The 13,943-nt window shown below is 35.5% G+C and overlaps 1 protein-coding gene across 1 annotated transcript in view; it reads right to left on the bottom strand.

Annotated features, from left to right (window-relative positions):
• The window catches only part of LOC131161927 (auxilin-related protein 1), a 35,663-nt gene extending 21,944 nt beyond the window's left edge, over positions 1-13,719 (bottom strand). Inside the window, exon 1 of the mRNA XM_058117960.1 lies at positions 12,862-13,719. Coding sequence (XP_057973943.1) covers positions 12,862-13,469 — 608 coding nt within the window. The 5' untranslated portion in view covers positions 13,470-13,719. The remainder of the gene's footprint in view (positions 1-12,861) is intronic.
• Positions 13,720-13,943: the final 224 nt, after the last annotated feature.

Raw genomic sequence — 13,943 nt, 5'->3', positions numbered from 1 at the left:
TATCTTACTTATGTTTCTTACAACAATGAAACAGACAATAAGTTCAAGTGGTGTGGCGCTTATCAATTATTAGACCCTCCATAATATTAGTTTAATGCTTAGAAGCAAGAGAATTGGACATTGGTTTTTTCTTCTTTTAAATAAAGAAGACATAGGCACATTAGGAAGGAAGAAAGAACATAAAACATGAGAATAAGTTATCCTCCAAAAAAATACAAAGTAAACCAAAAAAGATGTAGAAATATCTGTCAGACAAGGTCTTAAATTTTGATTTTGACTCAAATTTCAAAGCTCCGAAAGTATGGAAATTTTGACGAAAATTTCAATTCCAATGTCAATTTTGATTTTGATTTGAAAAATTAATGGAAATCAGTAGTAAATCATGGAATCCTTTTATGAAATTTTAGAAATGGTTAATAGACGTAATAACATAGGTTTTAGGACTAATATATTAAAAATTAAATAAATCTATGTTGTGTATGAGGTGGAAAAGTTGTAATATAATTTGTGTATAAGATAATGTGCATTAAAATTATTTAGTTAATGCAAATGAAATTCCTAAATCATTTAAATATTATTTATTATACAAATAATGATAATTTAGGAATACGGAGTTAGAACAGGAAAGGGAGTTGGTGTTTCCTCTCGGCACAGGATATGCAGTCGATGCTGTCGTGCGTCGATTGGTTTCTCCACCAAAGATCTGCAAGATCCCCCACTTGATCGTTGCAAAGATCTCCCTTGTTCGGCATCAGTCTTCTGACTAATCTTGGCCTTGCTCAGTCGGTGAATCGCGGATGAAGGAGGAAGGTGTTTGTGGGTCTTGCTCCTCAAGCCAACAAACTAGGGATCAATGTGAGGAGGTTGTTCGATTAGCAACAGGGTCCTAGAGGGCGGGAAGCAAGGGAGATCACGAAATGGAGTAACCTTTTCTCTATTTCGTTGGGAAGAAGCCTTGATTTGGAGTTCTTCAAACCTAAGTTCCACGAAGGTAAGACCCACGTTGCTCCACCTCCTGAAGTCTTTGAAATTGGTAAAAAGAAATGGAGTGGCTCACTTATAGGGCATTTTCTTGGTAAAGCCCTACCATTCTTGTATGTGAAGTCCATTATTGAGAAAATTTGGAAAAGGTTCCAAGGTATTGAAATCTTCTACTTGCCGTTGAGAACATACATCTTCAGATTCAACAAGAGAGAAGAGATGAAGTGGGTACTTGGGAATGGGCCATGGTATGTTAGCAGCAGTCTGATGTTTCTGTCTAAATAGAACTTCGATTGTGAGAATAAGGAGCTGCTCCGCAAACTTGATTCAGAAGATAAGCTTTCACCCCCTCAGTGGTACTACAGATAAATTAAGTTGGGAAGGGGGATTAAATGATGATTTCAGTTTCAGATCAGCTTGGGAAGCCATAAGATAAAGGGGACAGATAGTGAGCTGAGCAACGTAGGCTGGTTTAAGCAAGCTCAGTCGAGGCACTCTTTGATCTGCTGGTTGGCAGCATTGCACAGCCTTTCAACTAGGGATAAAATTCTTTCCTGCAACAACATAACTAATGTAAATTGTGTTCTATGTAAGAACCACATGGAGACTAGAGATCATCTATTCTTCCAATGTATAGTTGGGAAGATTATTTGGGAGAATTCTTTGGAGGGAATCACCTTGACTACCAGAAGCCATAATTGGGAGGATATTTTAAATTGGATTGAAGGGACGTGTGGTTGTTTGAGACAAAAGGTCAACACAATATGGGCAGCCACCATATATTTTTGAGGAAACTTAGGAATGATATAATCTTTAGAAGTAATGAGGGTCTAATTAGTTTGATTAACAAGGCTATTGTAGATATTAGAAGATATAACAATAGAGTAGTAGTGTTGTAAAGTTTTGGGTCTGTGTCTGTATAGTTTCCCGTTTGGTTCATATGAAGGTTAACATTTTCCAAACAAAAAAAAAAAGGGATAATTTAGACATGAATGCTTAGATAAAAAATGTTGTTGCAAGTTTATTTTTCCATATAATTTCAAAATCCTTTGTAATAATCTTTTTGGTTCAACCAAAAAAAAAACATAAATTAAGAGAGAAATTTCACTTCGCTGCTAAATCTCTCATTTGAATTAGGAGGAAATTTTGTTCTATAGTTAAAATTTCGACAAGTTTTGCTAAAATTTTGAGATTTCAATAAATTTTGAACGATACGTTGAAATTTCGCCGGAAATTATGTAAAATGAAAATTGACTGACGGAAATCAGAAATTTCGACAAAAATTTTGACAATTTCGTGGAAATTTAAGACCATGCTGTTAAATTACCACTATACCTAAAAGCAAAAGCTATTAGGTTGTGGGCCAACAATACATATCAAGCTTCAACACTACCCCCACATGCAGCCCGATGGCATGTGGAAAGATAAAAAAACGATAACATCCACTGCAGGGAATATAATAATTTTAAACACCAAACAATAAATGTGGACAATAAGACTAGAACCTAGAACTCTTAGTAACTAGCTCTAATACCATGTTAGATTAACTTTACCTAAAAGCTTAAAAAATTAGGTTGTGGAGCAACAATGCATATCAAGCTTTTACAATATCTAATGATCAAACCATTCCTCTCCATCAAAATAGAAACATAGGGAAAAGCCATGGGTCTCAAAATCTGCAACAGACTATTGGTGCCAATTTTACTAAGGACCGCCACAAATAAAAGCCTCTATCACAGAAGACACTTTAGCCTCCCAAATATTATTTGACAGGAAATATTTGAACTAGTATCCCAAACAAGGAAAAAAAAAAAAAAACATGGATGGGTGACTAGAATCAAGAACATCAAGCAAAGAAATAAGATCCTCTTGCTCCTTATTATGAAATTTCTATAAAAAAAATTGAAGATTTTTTTATAATGATGCACCAAGACTGTAGAAACAGGAATAAGAGAATCTTTAACACAAGAGATGATGAAGATGAGGAAATTCTTGAGAAAAAAGAAATATCCCTTTCCACATACCTTCTGAAATTGGAAGAAACAGAGACAGAACCTATGACATAAATTCCTAAGGCCCGACTCTGGTCTTAGCATCCCATTCTTTTCTTTTCTTTCCTTTTTTTTTTTTTGGATGTTACACTTTGAATCGCCTTGTGCAAGAGAAACTCATGCTCTAAACAAAAATACCATACCATACCTATTATCCTATCAATGTGACGTTCTTCTACACCAATAGACCAAGGTCCACCTCCCCAACCCCAGCCACCTAGGGCTTTCCTATCCTCCAAATACATAAGCAAACCAAAAAAAGGAATAGAAATATTAAAATGCATTTTTCTCTGGATAGGCCCACTGCTCTCCAGAAATACGAGAAAGATTATTCCAAACATTCTTGGGAGAGTACAGTGCAAGAAAAGATCCATCATCATCTCATTGCTGTTGCAGCACATAAAATAAATGTCATGAAACAAGCCATCTTGGGTATCCAAATCCGCAACAAACTATTGGTGCCAATTTTACTAAGGACCACTGCAAAACAAAATTCTTAATCATAGTGTCGATGCGTCCCAAGTCGAGGCCAAACTGAACCACCTCGACCGAGATGGCGGCCAAGCAAGTGATGGAATGAGATTAAAGGTTTATAAATATTCAGAAAAGTCGACAGGAACCTGTTATTTAACTTATTTTCCTAAGTGTGGCTAGATCACCTAATTTCTCTTGGTTTCTTAGTCTCTAAACTAACCCTAGGTCAGAACCATGAACCAATAGTGTTAGTCTATGTAACCAGCATAAAGTTCGAGAGTACGGTCATTCGAGGGGAAGGCATCAACGTCCCTACACAACTGCTCCATGAATGCTACTTGATTAGTCAATTATTAACTTTAGAACTAAATCAATCAAGACTCGTAGCTCTTCCATGTTTATTCAATTATCAGCCTTTAAATATTGCACAACCCCACTATTGCAGAGATTGCTTGCACCTTGAGAGTCTTGAAAGGATGCCATTGCCCTGCTTTCAAGTTCCATTGTTGGATTGATTATATAATTACAATTAAAAAAAGAAATAAATGCAATAATCAGGCAAACAAGAAAGAAAGTACAAATATCATGCAAATTATACCAATTCAAAAAAGAAAATACAGTAATCATGCAAAAGGCAAAGAAAGTGTGAATATCACGCAAACTGTACCACTAACTACCTAATACAATCACTGAGATAATTCTAAGTCATTGTGCTAGCCTTAGAATAAAGTAGATGAAGTCTAGATACCCTATTCCTAATTCTCCTATCATTAGGGTTTTCTCATATGCAAAAGATGCTAAAATGAAGGATGGATGCAAAATGACATGCAAAAGCATTCAACAGTTTAAAATCTTAGTCTCATTTTTTAGGTTTCCAACAATTTTTAAACTTTTTTTTTTGGGGAAGGGGGGGGGTGGTTTGAAAAAAACAGAATAAAAATAGTAGTGATAAACATTTTAGGGAATGGAAATATTTTTAGTATTTTCTTCATAACAACAATAACATCACCAAAAATGACAACAACAATGATAATAGCAACGTTAAGAATCATGATATTAATTAAACATAAATATGCACATCAACATTCACAAATGCAAACTCACATGTACAAACATACCAAAAAATGCATGCATGCATGCAAAAACCATATCCATGCACACACGTTCACGTGCATGCATGTCCATCTTCATATACACACATATACACTCACTAATACATCAAATTTGCAAGCACTAACACACATGCTTCCATGCATGCAAACTGATGCATGCATGTGCACATGCATGCATTAACATTCACATGTGTAAACTCACACACAAGGAATAACTCACACACAAGGAATAATCCACACACTCATCCATGCACATATACACACTTGCATGCGTGCAAACAAATACGTACACTCTATGCACATATACTCACATATGTCCACCCATGCAAAATCATGCACATGCATGTTCATATACACAGATACACCATATATGCATGCTCATATGCATGCACTCATACACCTCCACTAACAAAACATGCATACATTACAACAAACATTATGAATCCACATCAAATGCACTTTTACAAACATACATGCTCACATGCATAACACATATGCACTACCCTACACGTGCGTGCACATACTAATATATGCACATATGCACACTATCACACGCCTCTACATGCAAAACCATGCATTCATACGTGGGCCACATATATACAAGCTCACATCTAGGCATGAGTAATGCTATGGGTCATGTGTGGCAGTGGCATCATATGAGAGGTGAGTGAATGGGACTCACAGCCCCTCTTCTCCTCACCTGAGTTGCCATATGAGCTCGTGATGTTATAGACCCATAACCCTATCCATTTTTCATATACCAATACATGCATATGCTCCTATGTGCATCATATGCATACATTTCACATTCATTCACCACTACCCATCATGCAAACATATAGGCACTCTCACATCACCCATACACACGCTTTGCACACACACACACAATGAATGTGTGTGTGTGTGTGTGTGTGAGAAAGAGAGAGAGAGAGAGGGAAATCTTATAGCAGGGAGGCTCTCAGATTGAGGTGGTCTCTAATATTTATGGGCTCAATTAACTGTTGGAAGTGAGAGTGGGAGAAAAGAGCGAGAGAGCAAGACTTATAGAGAGAGAGAGAGAGAGAGAGTAGCCAATAGAAAAAGTAGCAAGGTGGCATGGAGAATGAGGCCATCATGGGCTCGAATGGTGATACTTAGGAAAAATTTCATGGATGAGGGTGGTGTTTGGGAAGGAGGAAAGAAAAAGAAAAAGGGGAATGGGTCTAATGTGCCAAAAAGGAAAGGGGTCAAATGTAGTGATCCAAAATAAATAAATAAAATTTAAAAAATTAAAATTAAAATTAAAAAATTAATTAAAAATTAAATTAATTAAATAATTATTATTAATTAAATTATATAATATAATATAAGATTATATATATATCAGAATTGTAAACTGAAGGATAAGATCCTTGAGGAAGGAAATTCTCTCAGAGAACTGCACCCCCCCCCCCCCAACGTCTCTCCTCTGTCTCCGTCTCTCTTTTTCCTCATTTCTCGGCGGATATTTGGCCGTTCGGGAAACGGAAGATATCGTTGGGTTCCTAACTACGCCACCGACATTTCTACCTGAGTGATTTGTCGTGGGAGCAATGTAAGCACCATTTCTAGGATAAGGTAACATTTCCCTATTTTCTCATTTTCTCCTTAAATCTGTCGCTAAATCGACGATCGGGTACCACCACGGGGTCCTAGTCGCGATCATCGTCATTTTAGCCGGAATAAATTTTCAATTTAGGTTTCCTAGGCATCACTCCAAAGCAAGAGTGGGATTTGGGGAATTAAGTAAATTGGTTATATTTGAGAGTATAATTATTTATTTAGAATTTATAGGCCTAGGAAATATTAAAATAGTATTTTTATTAGGATTGATTTAATGGAACTAAGATTTTTTATTCAGCGTTAGGGTAAGCACCGCAGGTATCTTTTCGAGGTCCCTGTTGGTGTAGTTCAAGAAACTAGGTAAGGGAAAAATATATATTAAATCAGATTTTTATGAATTAATTGAAAAATGAAATATGTTATTTATATATATATATATATATATATATATATATATATATATATATATATATATATATACACTTATATATGTTTTTGTGTGGGTTTAAAATGTCAACCGTTTAAATTATGTTTTCTGAGCTTAGGGCTATTTATTAGATATGTATAAGTGAAAATGAACTGATAAAAGTGAAAGATATTTTGAGGATAAATGTGTAAGAAATGAAAGATATATTTTCACTATATAAATGTTAAATGTAGGTTGACTTATTTTACAAGGAATATATATGAATTTTACTGCTAAATAGTGTGACATGAGTAAATAGGAATTCTGTGTGGAATTATGTTATATGTATGAGATGTAGGATATACAAGAAATGAACTGAGTATGAAAATGTTATATGAAACACGTTGCATGTGAGTGTTAATGCAACCATGTAAAACAGCTGAAAAATGTTGAGTAAAACAACAGAAAGATGCCGAGTAAAATAGTTGAAAGATGCTAGATATGTGATGAAATGAAATGAAAATGGAAATGAATGAAACGAAAATGAAATATGAAATGTAAACAACATAAAATGGGAAAGAGCCACGTAAAGTGAAACGCTACGAAATAACAAAGCTGAAAACATGAACAGATGAGAATTACAGAGAAATGACAGACAGAATAATGTATTGTGGTATTATCAGTATTTATGCCAGTAGAACATGTTACGTTTGGGCAGGGCAGACTCTTCGTCCGAAGGCTTGCTGAGAAACACGAGTGCGCTGGTAAGTATCTGATGTAGCAGTAGGTTGTATAACATACTAGGGCAGGGGGAAACTATTTGTATGGGTGGGTAGATTTCTCTATCCTCGGGGCTTTCGCTGGTAAACTTTTGTATGAACTGTGTGAGTACGAGATTAATCTATCACTGGAGGGTTTACTAAGTAAGGTGAGTGCCCTGATATGCTTCAACTGTGACCTTTGGGTTGCCTAATGTATCAGAGCAGATGGGTGCCACTTGTATGGGCGGGTACTCTCTCCTATCCTTAGGTAATCTCATGGGTAAAATACCTTACATGTGTTTGATTAGGCTCAGGAAATGATTTCAGAATTTATGCTAATGGTTTGCAAATGATATAAATATGTTATTTTTAAATCTCATGTTGACCACACGCTAATTTAATATACTGTTTCTTCCCTTACTAAGATGTATCTCACTCGATTACAAAATTATCTTTTTCAGGACCTCCATGAGATCGAGCTTAGAGGGCTCAAGGTTGTTATATCATTTTGGGATATAGTAACAGAAAGGGTATAATTTCTGATGATACTTTTGGGAATGTATAAATTTTATGTTTTATGTTTCATGTTTTAAGTCTTCTGAGAAATAGATGATTGTGAATACTGGAAGTCGTGGATTATATTTTTGGAGATGCGTATGTATGTGATTACAGGTGGATGAAAAGTTGATTTTGGTATATAGATAGAAGTAGAAAACTCTGCTATTATATTGTTGGAAGATTATATTTATATTTTCCGCTGCATAAATGAGATTAGAATGTCGGTTAGCAGGTAAATGAATGGATTAGTAGCACTCCGGGCACACTTAGAGGGTCGGGGCGTTACATCAAATGTGTTAGTGAACGGGATGAGGCACAATGCAAGGGAAAATGGCAAATTATCATTGGAAAATGGCTAATCGGATGGGAAAGATAGTAGGGAAGGAAGGTTTAAGACAATAGGGGTGAAACAATGCCATTGAGGCTCCTGTTTTATTATTATATTTTTCATTTTATGTTTAGTGGAACGACAATGTTTTGGTGTTCAATGGACACATGCTCGCGAATGGGCACATGTAAGTGGCCATATGCTGGCCCAAGCATCCATGCACCAACTAATTATTCTTTTTTGTGAAATTTTTTAAAATTTTTCAAAATTAAAGAAAAATCAAAAGTAGGGCCTAAAAAAACATCCAAAATTCTAGAAATTTCTAGAGAGGTTAAAAACAACAAGAAAAGGGGAAAGCCTTAACTAGATAGAGGATTTCTTTATTTTCATGCAAAAAGCCCAATACCTCTCCAAATTGTTCCATACCATATCGAACCACCCTAAACTACAAAAATGGCTAAAAAGGATGAAAATGGATCAAATGAAAAAAATTGGGTTGGAAGAGGGGGCAATTAGGGTTTGGCGGTTTCTCACGCAGTGTTTAGGGTTAGCCCAGATAGAATTTTGTGTTAAAGCATAGCAGACACTTTAGCCTTCCAAATATGATCTGACAATGATTATTTGAATCAAGATCTTAAACAAGGGAGAAAAAACAGGGGGAAAAAAAACGCATACACACACGCAAGCATGCATGGACACGTGACTAGAATCAAGGATAACAAACAAATAAATAAGATCCCCTGCCTCCCTGCTCTAAGAATTATGAAAAAATGATGATCGATTAAGATTATAGAAACCATAAAGAAGAGAATTTTTATTATTAGAGATGACAAAAGAGGAAATTCTTAAGGAAAAAAAAAAAAAAAATACCCCCTTCCACATACCTCCCAAAATTGGAAGAAACGGAGGAAGAACATATGATGCCTTAGCATCCATTCTTTAATCTTTGTCCCCCCCCCCCCCCTTTTTGAGGGATATACTATACTTTGAATCACCTTAAGCTAAAGAGACTCACACTTTGAATGAAAATATGATAACTATTACCCCAATGAGTGCCAGTGCCATGTTCTTGTACACCAAATTACCAAGGCCCACGTCCCCCCCCCCCCCCCCCTCTCAATACTTACAAGAACGCTCCCAACTAACCAAAAATAATCATGCTTCATGTCCTCTTAACTGTACAAAGTTGTATCCCTAATAAACTTCCCCAACCTAATAGCTACCTAATAGACAATCTAAATGAGGACAAATTAAAGAAGTGACTGTTAGAAGATGACTAAACAAATGTAACATGACCATTGAGGGGAAAAAAAAAAGCTCTTATCAAATAGTTCAATTGTGTACAAATCCTATCTACTATCAAATCCAAAGAAGCTACAACACATGAATGCCCTATGGTGAAACGCCTAGATAAGAAAGAGAGTTAAAGACCACCCCCATGGTTGTCAATGCCAGTTTACTCCCTTTGTTATATATATATATATATATATATATACACACAAATTGGGGGGATGGGGTTATTCTCAATGAGAATGCAAAATTTCAGAGAAAAGTTTAGCATTGTGCCGCATTGTAGATAAAATTAGGAAATAAAGCTCAACTAGATATATACATTTTTTTTTAAAACTAGAAGAGTAGGTTGTTTATCATGCAAGAATTGTAATGTCATCCTAGGTGAATGTTTAGCTGCGCAACATAGAGTCTTAGCGTTAGATATCTTCATTAAAAAATGGAAGATAAAAGGTAACGTAAAACAATGCAAGAGAACTAGGTGGTGGAACGTAAAGGGAGAAAATATATTAAGATTTAAAGATAAAATGGTTAAATATGGTGATTGGACAACAGGAGATAGCGTAGACACCAACACTCTATAGCTAGCTTTATTAAAAAGATAACAAAAGAGATTTCAAGTAAATCAAGAGGAAGATTCTTGGGTAGTAAAGATAATTGAACATGGGATCAAGATGCCCAAAAGTTGTGAAGAGAAAAAGAATTTTGTTTAAAACATGGCAAAAAATACAGAAACAGAAAATTTTAAAAAGCATAAATAGGCAGGAAAAGATGCAAAAAGGCCTCATACTAAACATAAAGCATATGATAATCTGTATGGCTATAAAAAAGAAGGGGAAGAAGCATATCTAAGATTGCAAGAGCTAGAGAAAGAAAGAGCAAGGACTTAGGCAATATAAAGTGTATTAAAAATGAGGATGATGGTGTTTTGATTAAAGAAGAAGATATAAAATAAAGGTGAAAAGTTACTTTAATAAACTATTTAATGAAAACCAAGTAGCTTAAACTTAGAACTAACAAACAAGGAAAAGGCTCAAAATTTCAAATTTATTTGCAAAATTAGAGTCGAAGTTAAACAAAGGAGATATTCAAAATTGCAATAACCGTCGTGAAATTAAAATTATGAATCACTCAATGAGACTTTATGAAAGGGTAATTGAGCAAAGACAAGGTTAGGAACGAGGTTGCAAAAAATCAGTTTGATATTATGCGTAGGAGATCAACTATAGAAGCTATATATTAAGGAGATTAGTGAAAAAGCTTAGGGAAAAGAAGAGGGACTTACACATGATTTTTATTGACTTTGTACAAATGCTTAGGGAAGTTTTATGGTAGATCCTAGAAGAAAGGGAGCATGCAGTAGGAATGTATCATTAGGACAACAGTTTTAAGAGTAAGGAAATTTCCAATGAAATAGGTATACATCAAGTGTCTACTTTGGGCCCTTTTCTTTTTGGCTTTAGTGATGGATGAGCTTACTAGGTTCCGTGGTGTACGTTGTCTGCAAATGATATTGTCATGATTGATGAAACTAGAATCTAAGTAAGAATTACGGAGAGAAGCCTTAGAATGTAGAGGTTTTAAGATATGTCGAAATAAGACACAATATGAAATGTAATTTGAGTCATAATAGGCAGAATATTGGAGATAAAAGTATAGCTTGACAGTCAAGAAATTAACAGCATTAGTAGATTTCAATACTTTTGGATCGATTATGCAAGGTGAAGAAGATGAAATAAATAGAGTTAAAGCACGTCAGGTAAAATGGAGAAGTGCTTTGTATGTGTTGCTTGATCGTACATTACATTTAAAGTTAAAATTTAAAAAAATGAAAAAAAAATCTATAAAATGGTTATAAGACTGACAATGCTATATGAATCTACATGTTAGGCAACTAAGGAACAACAAATCCAAAGTCAAAGTTGTCAAGATGAGAATGCTATGATGGATGTGGTATGACATCAAAAGATAAATTAAGGAATGAATAAATAAGGTAGAGGAAAATGAGATGGGTTTGGACACACGAAGATTGAGATAATAAGGATTTAATAGCCCTCCAATTGTCGAAAGAAATTTCCCAAGATCATGTAAATTGGTGGAAGAGAATTATGTAGCCAACCCCACTTGGTGGGACTTCGTTCACTTTTGTTTAGCCCACGATCATGGTACATTGAAGATAACAGTGCAAATGTGGGGTGTTAGTTAGCAAGAACTTAATACATTTGTCATAATGCACCAACAATATCTACTCTAAATTGTAAGAAAGAATCACTTGCAATGGCTTCATGTTGTAGGTATCACTAAATTAAGACTATTTTCCACCAATCTATTTATTTAATTCACTCACACATTTGCCCACAATCAAATGTCAGATGTTAGATAGTAATTGTCTAATGATGAAGTCATTTGCACAAAGGGGATGCGAACCACTACATATTCCCCAATAATCTCCATAAAGTCACATCATACTAAAGTAACCAACTTGAATATATAGTGATTAAATTCAATGAAGATGTGATGGAAAGAGAGACAGTAACGGCACCTGTTAAGACAATTATAGTTTTAAATTTTCAATCAATCCCAACTCAAAATTAGTCTAAGTTCCTGTGAACCCCGTACTTTTGCCCACTTCCAGCCAGCATAAAGTTGGATCAGTGCTTTTTTTTTTTTTTTAATGTTTGGTACAATAGTTAGTATTAGAGAGCATATCTTTGTCTCTTCCAGTCTCAAACTAAGAGCACTGCATGTATTAACAAAGTATACTCACACACGTATAACCAATTTTAATGTTCAAAGACATTAAAAATAAAATAAACAGATTCTGTCAATAGAGAATGATCAACAAATAATAGTTACCTATCCTGAATTGAACTAACCTATATTTCCAAATCTTGCCAAATACTGATAGCTTCACTTTTCTTTTTTCAATTTTTGCATTAACATTTCAATGGTTCAATCAACCAAATTTCTCTAGCTGTTTGTAAAATTTTCATGTTCTCACTATGACTTCATGTGAAATACTAGTCAAGTAAATGATTAAAAGAGAACAACTCTGTAATGTGTCCCCATCTATTGAAAAGAATGTCCAAATATTCTATTTTCCAAAATGTTAAATATCTCCATTGATTCACATAAATTGGCGGAAAATGATTCATATAGCCGACCCCACCTAGTGGGACTAAGGCTTGGTTTTGTTGTTGTTGATTTGCACTGAAAAAAAAAACATGATGCACTGTAAGAGAAGTTTGCAGCTAAATTATTGGCATTCAAATAATAAAATTAATCAAAATCACCAATCAATTTGCAATTCACTGCATACCCATTCTTTAGGGCACTGCTTCCACCAAACCCGGATATGAGATCGTCAAAACCAGCTGCAGTCTTCTTTGCTTCTCCAGAATTTTTTCTACTCAAACCATTCAATTCCGACCCCATTTTATTGAAATTCCCCAACAGGTCATCAACTTGCAAATTAGACGTTGGAGGCGACGTCATAGAAGCAAAAAAGTCATCGTTCTTGACCGATGCCGAGCTCTTCCTGAACCCTGGCACTGAATCAAATATACCATCATCGTAGGGCAAAGATGAAGACTTTGATGCCGAATCATTTGAACCCCCAAATATGGAATCGTAATTGAAAGAAGAACCCCCACTACGACCATCCGGCGACTTCGTCTGCTTAAAGGGTCCCCCAAATACATCGTCGTAATCATCCAAACCGCCAAAATTTTGGGGTTGCCGACTGGTGGTGGACGGAAAAAACCCATCGTAATCGCCGTTAAAAGACCCACCAATCGGGGACGAATTAGGGACCGATCGTGACGAATTGGCACCGAAACTTCGAGCTCCCTTGGATGCAGCCATTGGAGCCGATTTGCCCTGAGGTTTGAGCCCAAAACTTTCTGTCAAGGTGCCAAATTCATCCATGGTTGAGGTACACTAGAATTTACAAGAACGGAAGAATTGGAAGAAAGGTGTAGAACAATTTTCAGATGAAAACGACGAATGAAGAAGATGAATTCATGCGGGCATTGGGTCTCAACCATTCACAAGAATAAGCGAGTATTGTGTAACGAAGGAAGGTGCAGAATCTGTACGATCTAACGCTCTCTCTCTCCCTCTCTCTCTCTCTTCCCATTTTAAATTATTCAGGCTTCGTGGCTGGCACTGCTTCTCCGACAGTGGCCTCCCGGGCAAATAAGTTTATACTTTCACTCCATCTTTTGTCACATCCACTCCATTGTGCGCGTATTACTTACTACTTGTCATTTGTCAAAGCCCTGTGGTGGTGCCCAATTGGCAAAAACATTAGTGAAGAATAGGAATTTTTTAAATGTTGTGTTGTTATTTTAATCATCATGCCTGTAAAAAAAAAAGTTAATTTAAATAAATTTATATCAA

The sequence above is a fragment of the Malania oleifera genome, chromosome 8, assembly GCF_029873635.1.
Source record: "Malania oleifera isolate guangnan ecotype guangnan chromosome 8, ASM2987363v1, whole genome shotgun sequence".
NCBI classification, from domain to species: domain Eukaryota; kingdom Viridiplantae; phylum Streptophyta; class Magnoliopsida; order Santalales; family Ximeniaceae; genus Malania; species Malania oleifera.
Note: the sequence above shows the minus strand (reverse complement) of the source record. Positions and strands in the feature narration are given on the sequence as shown.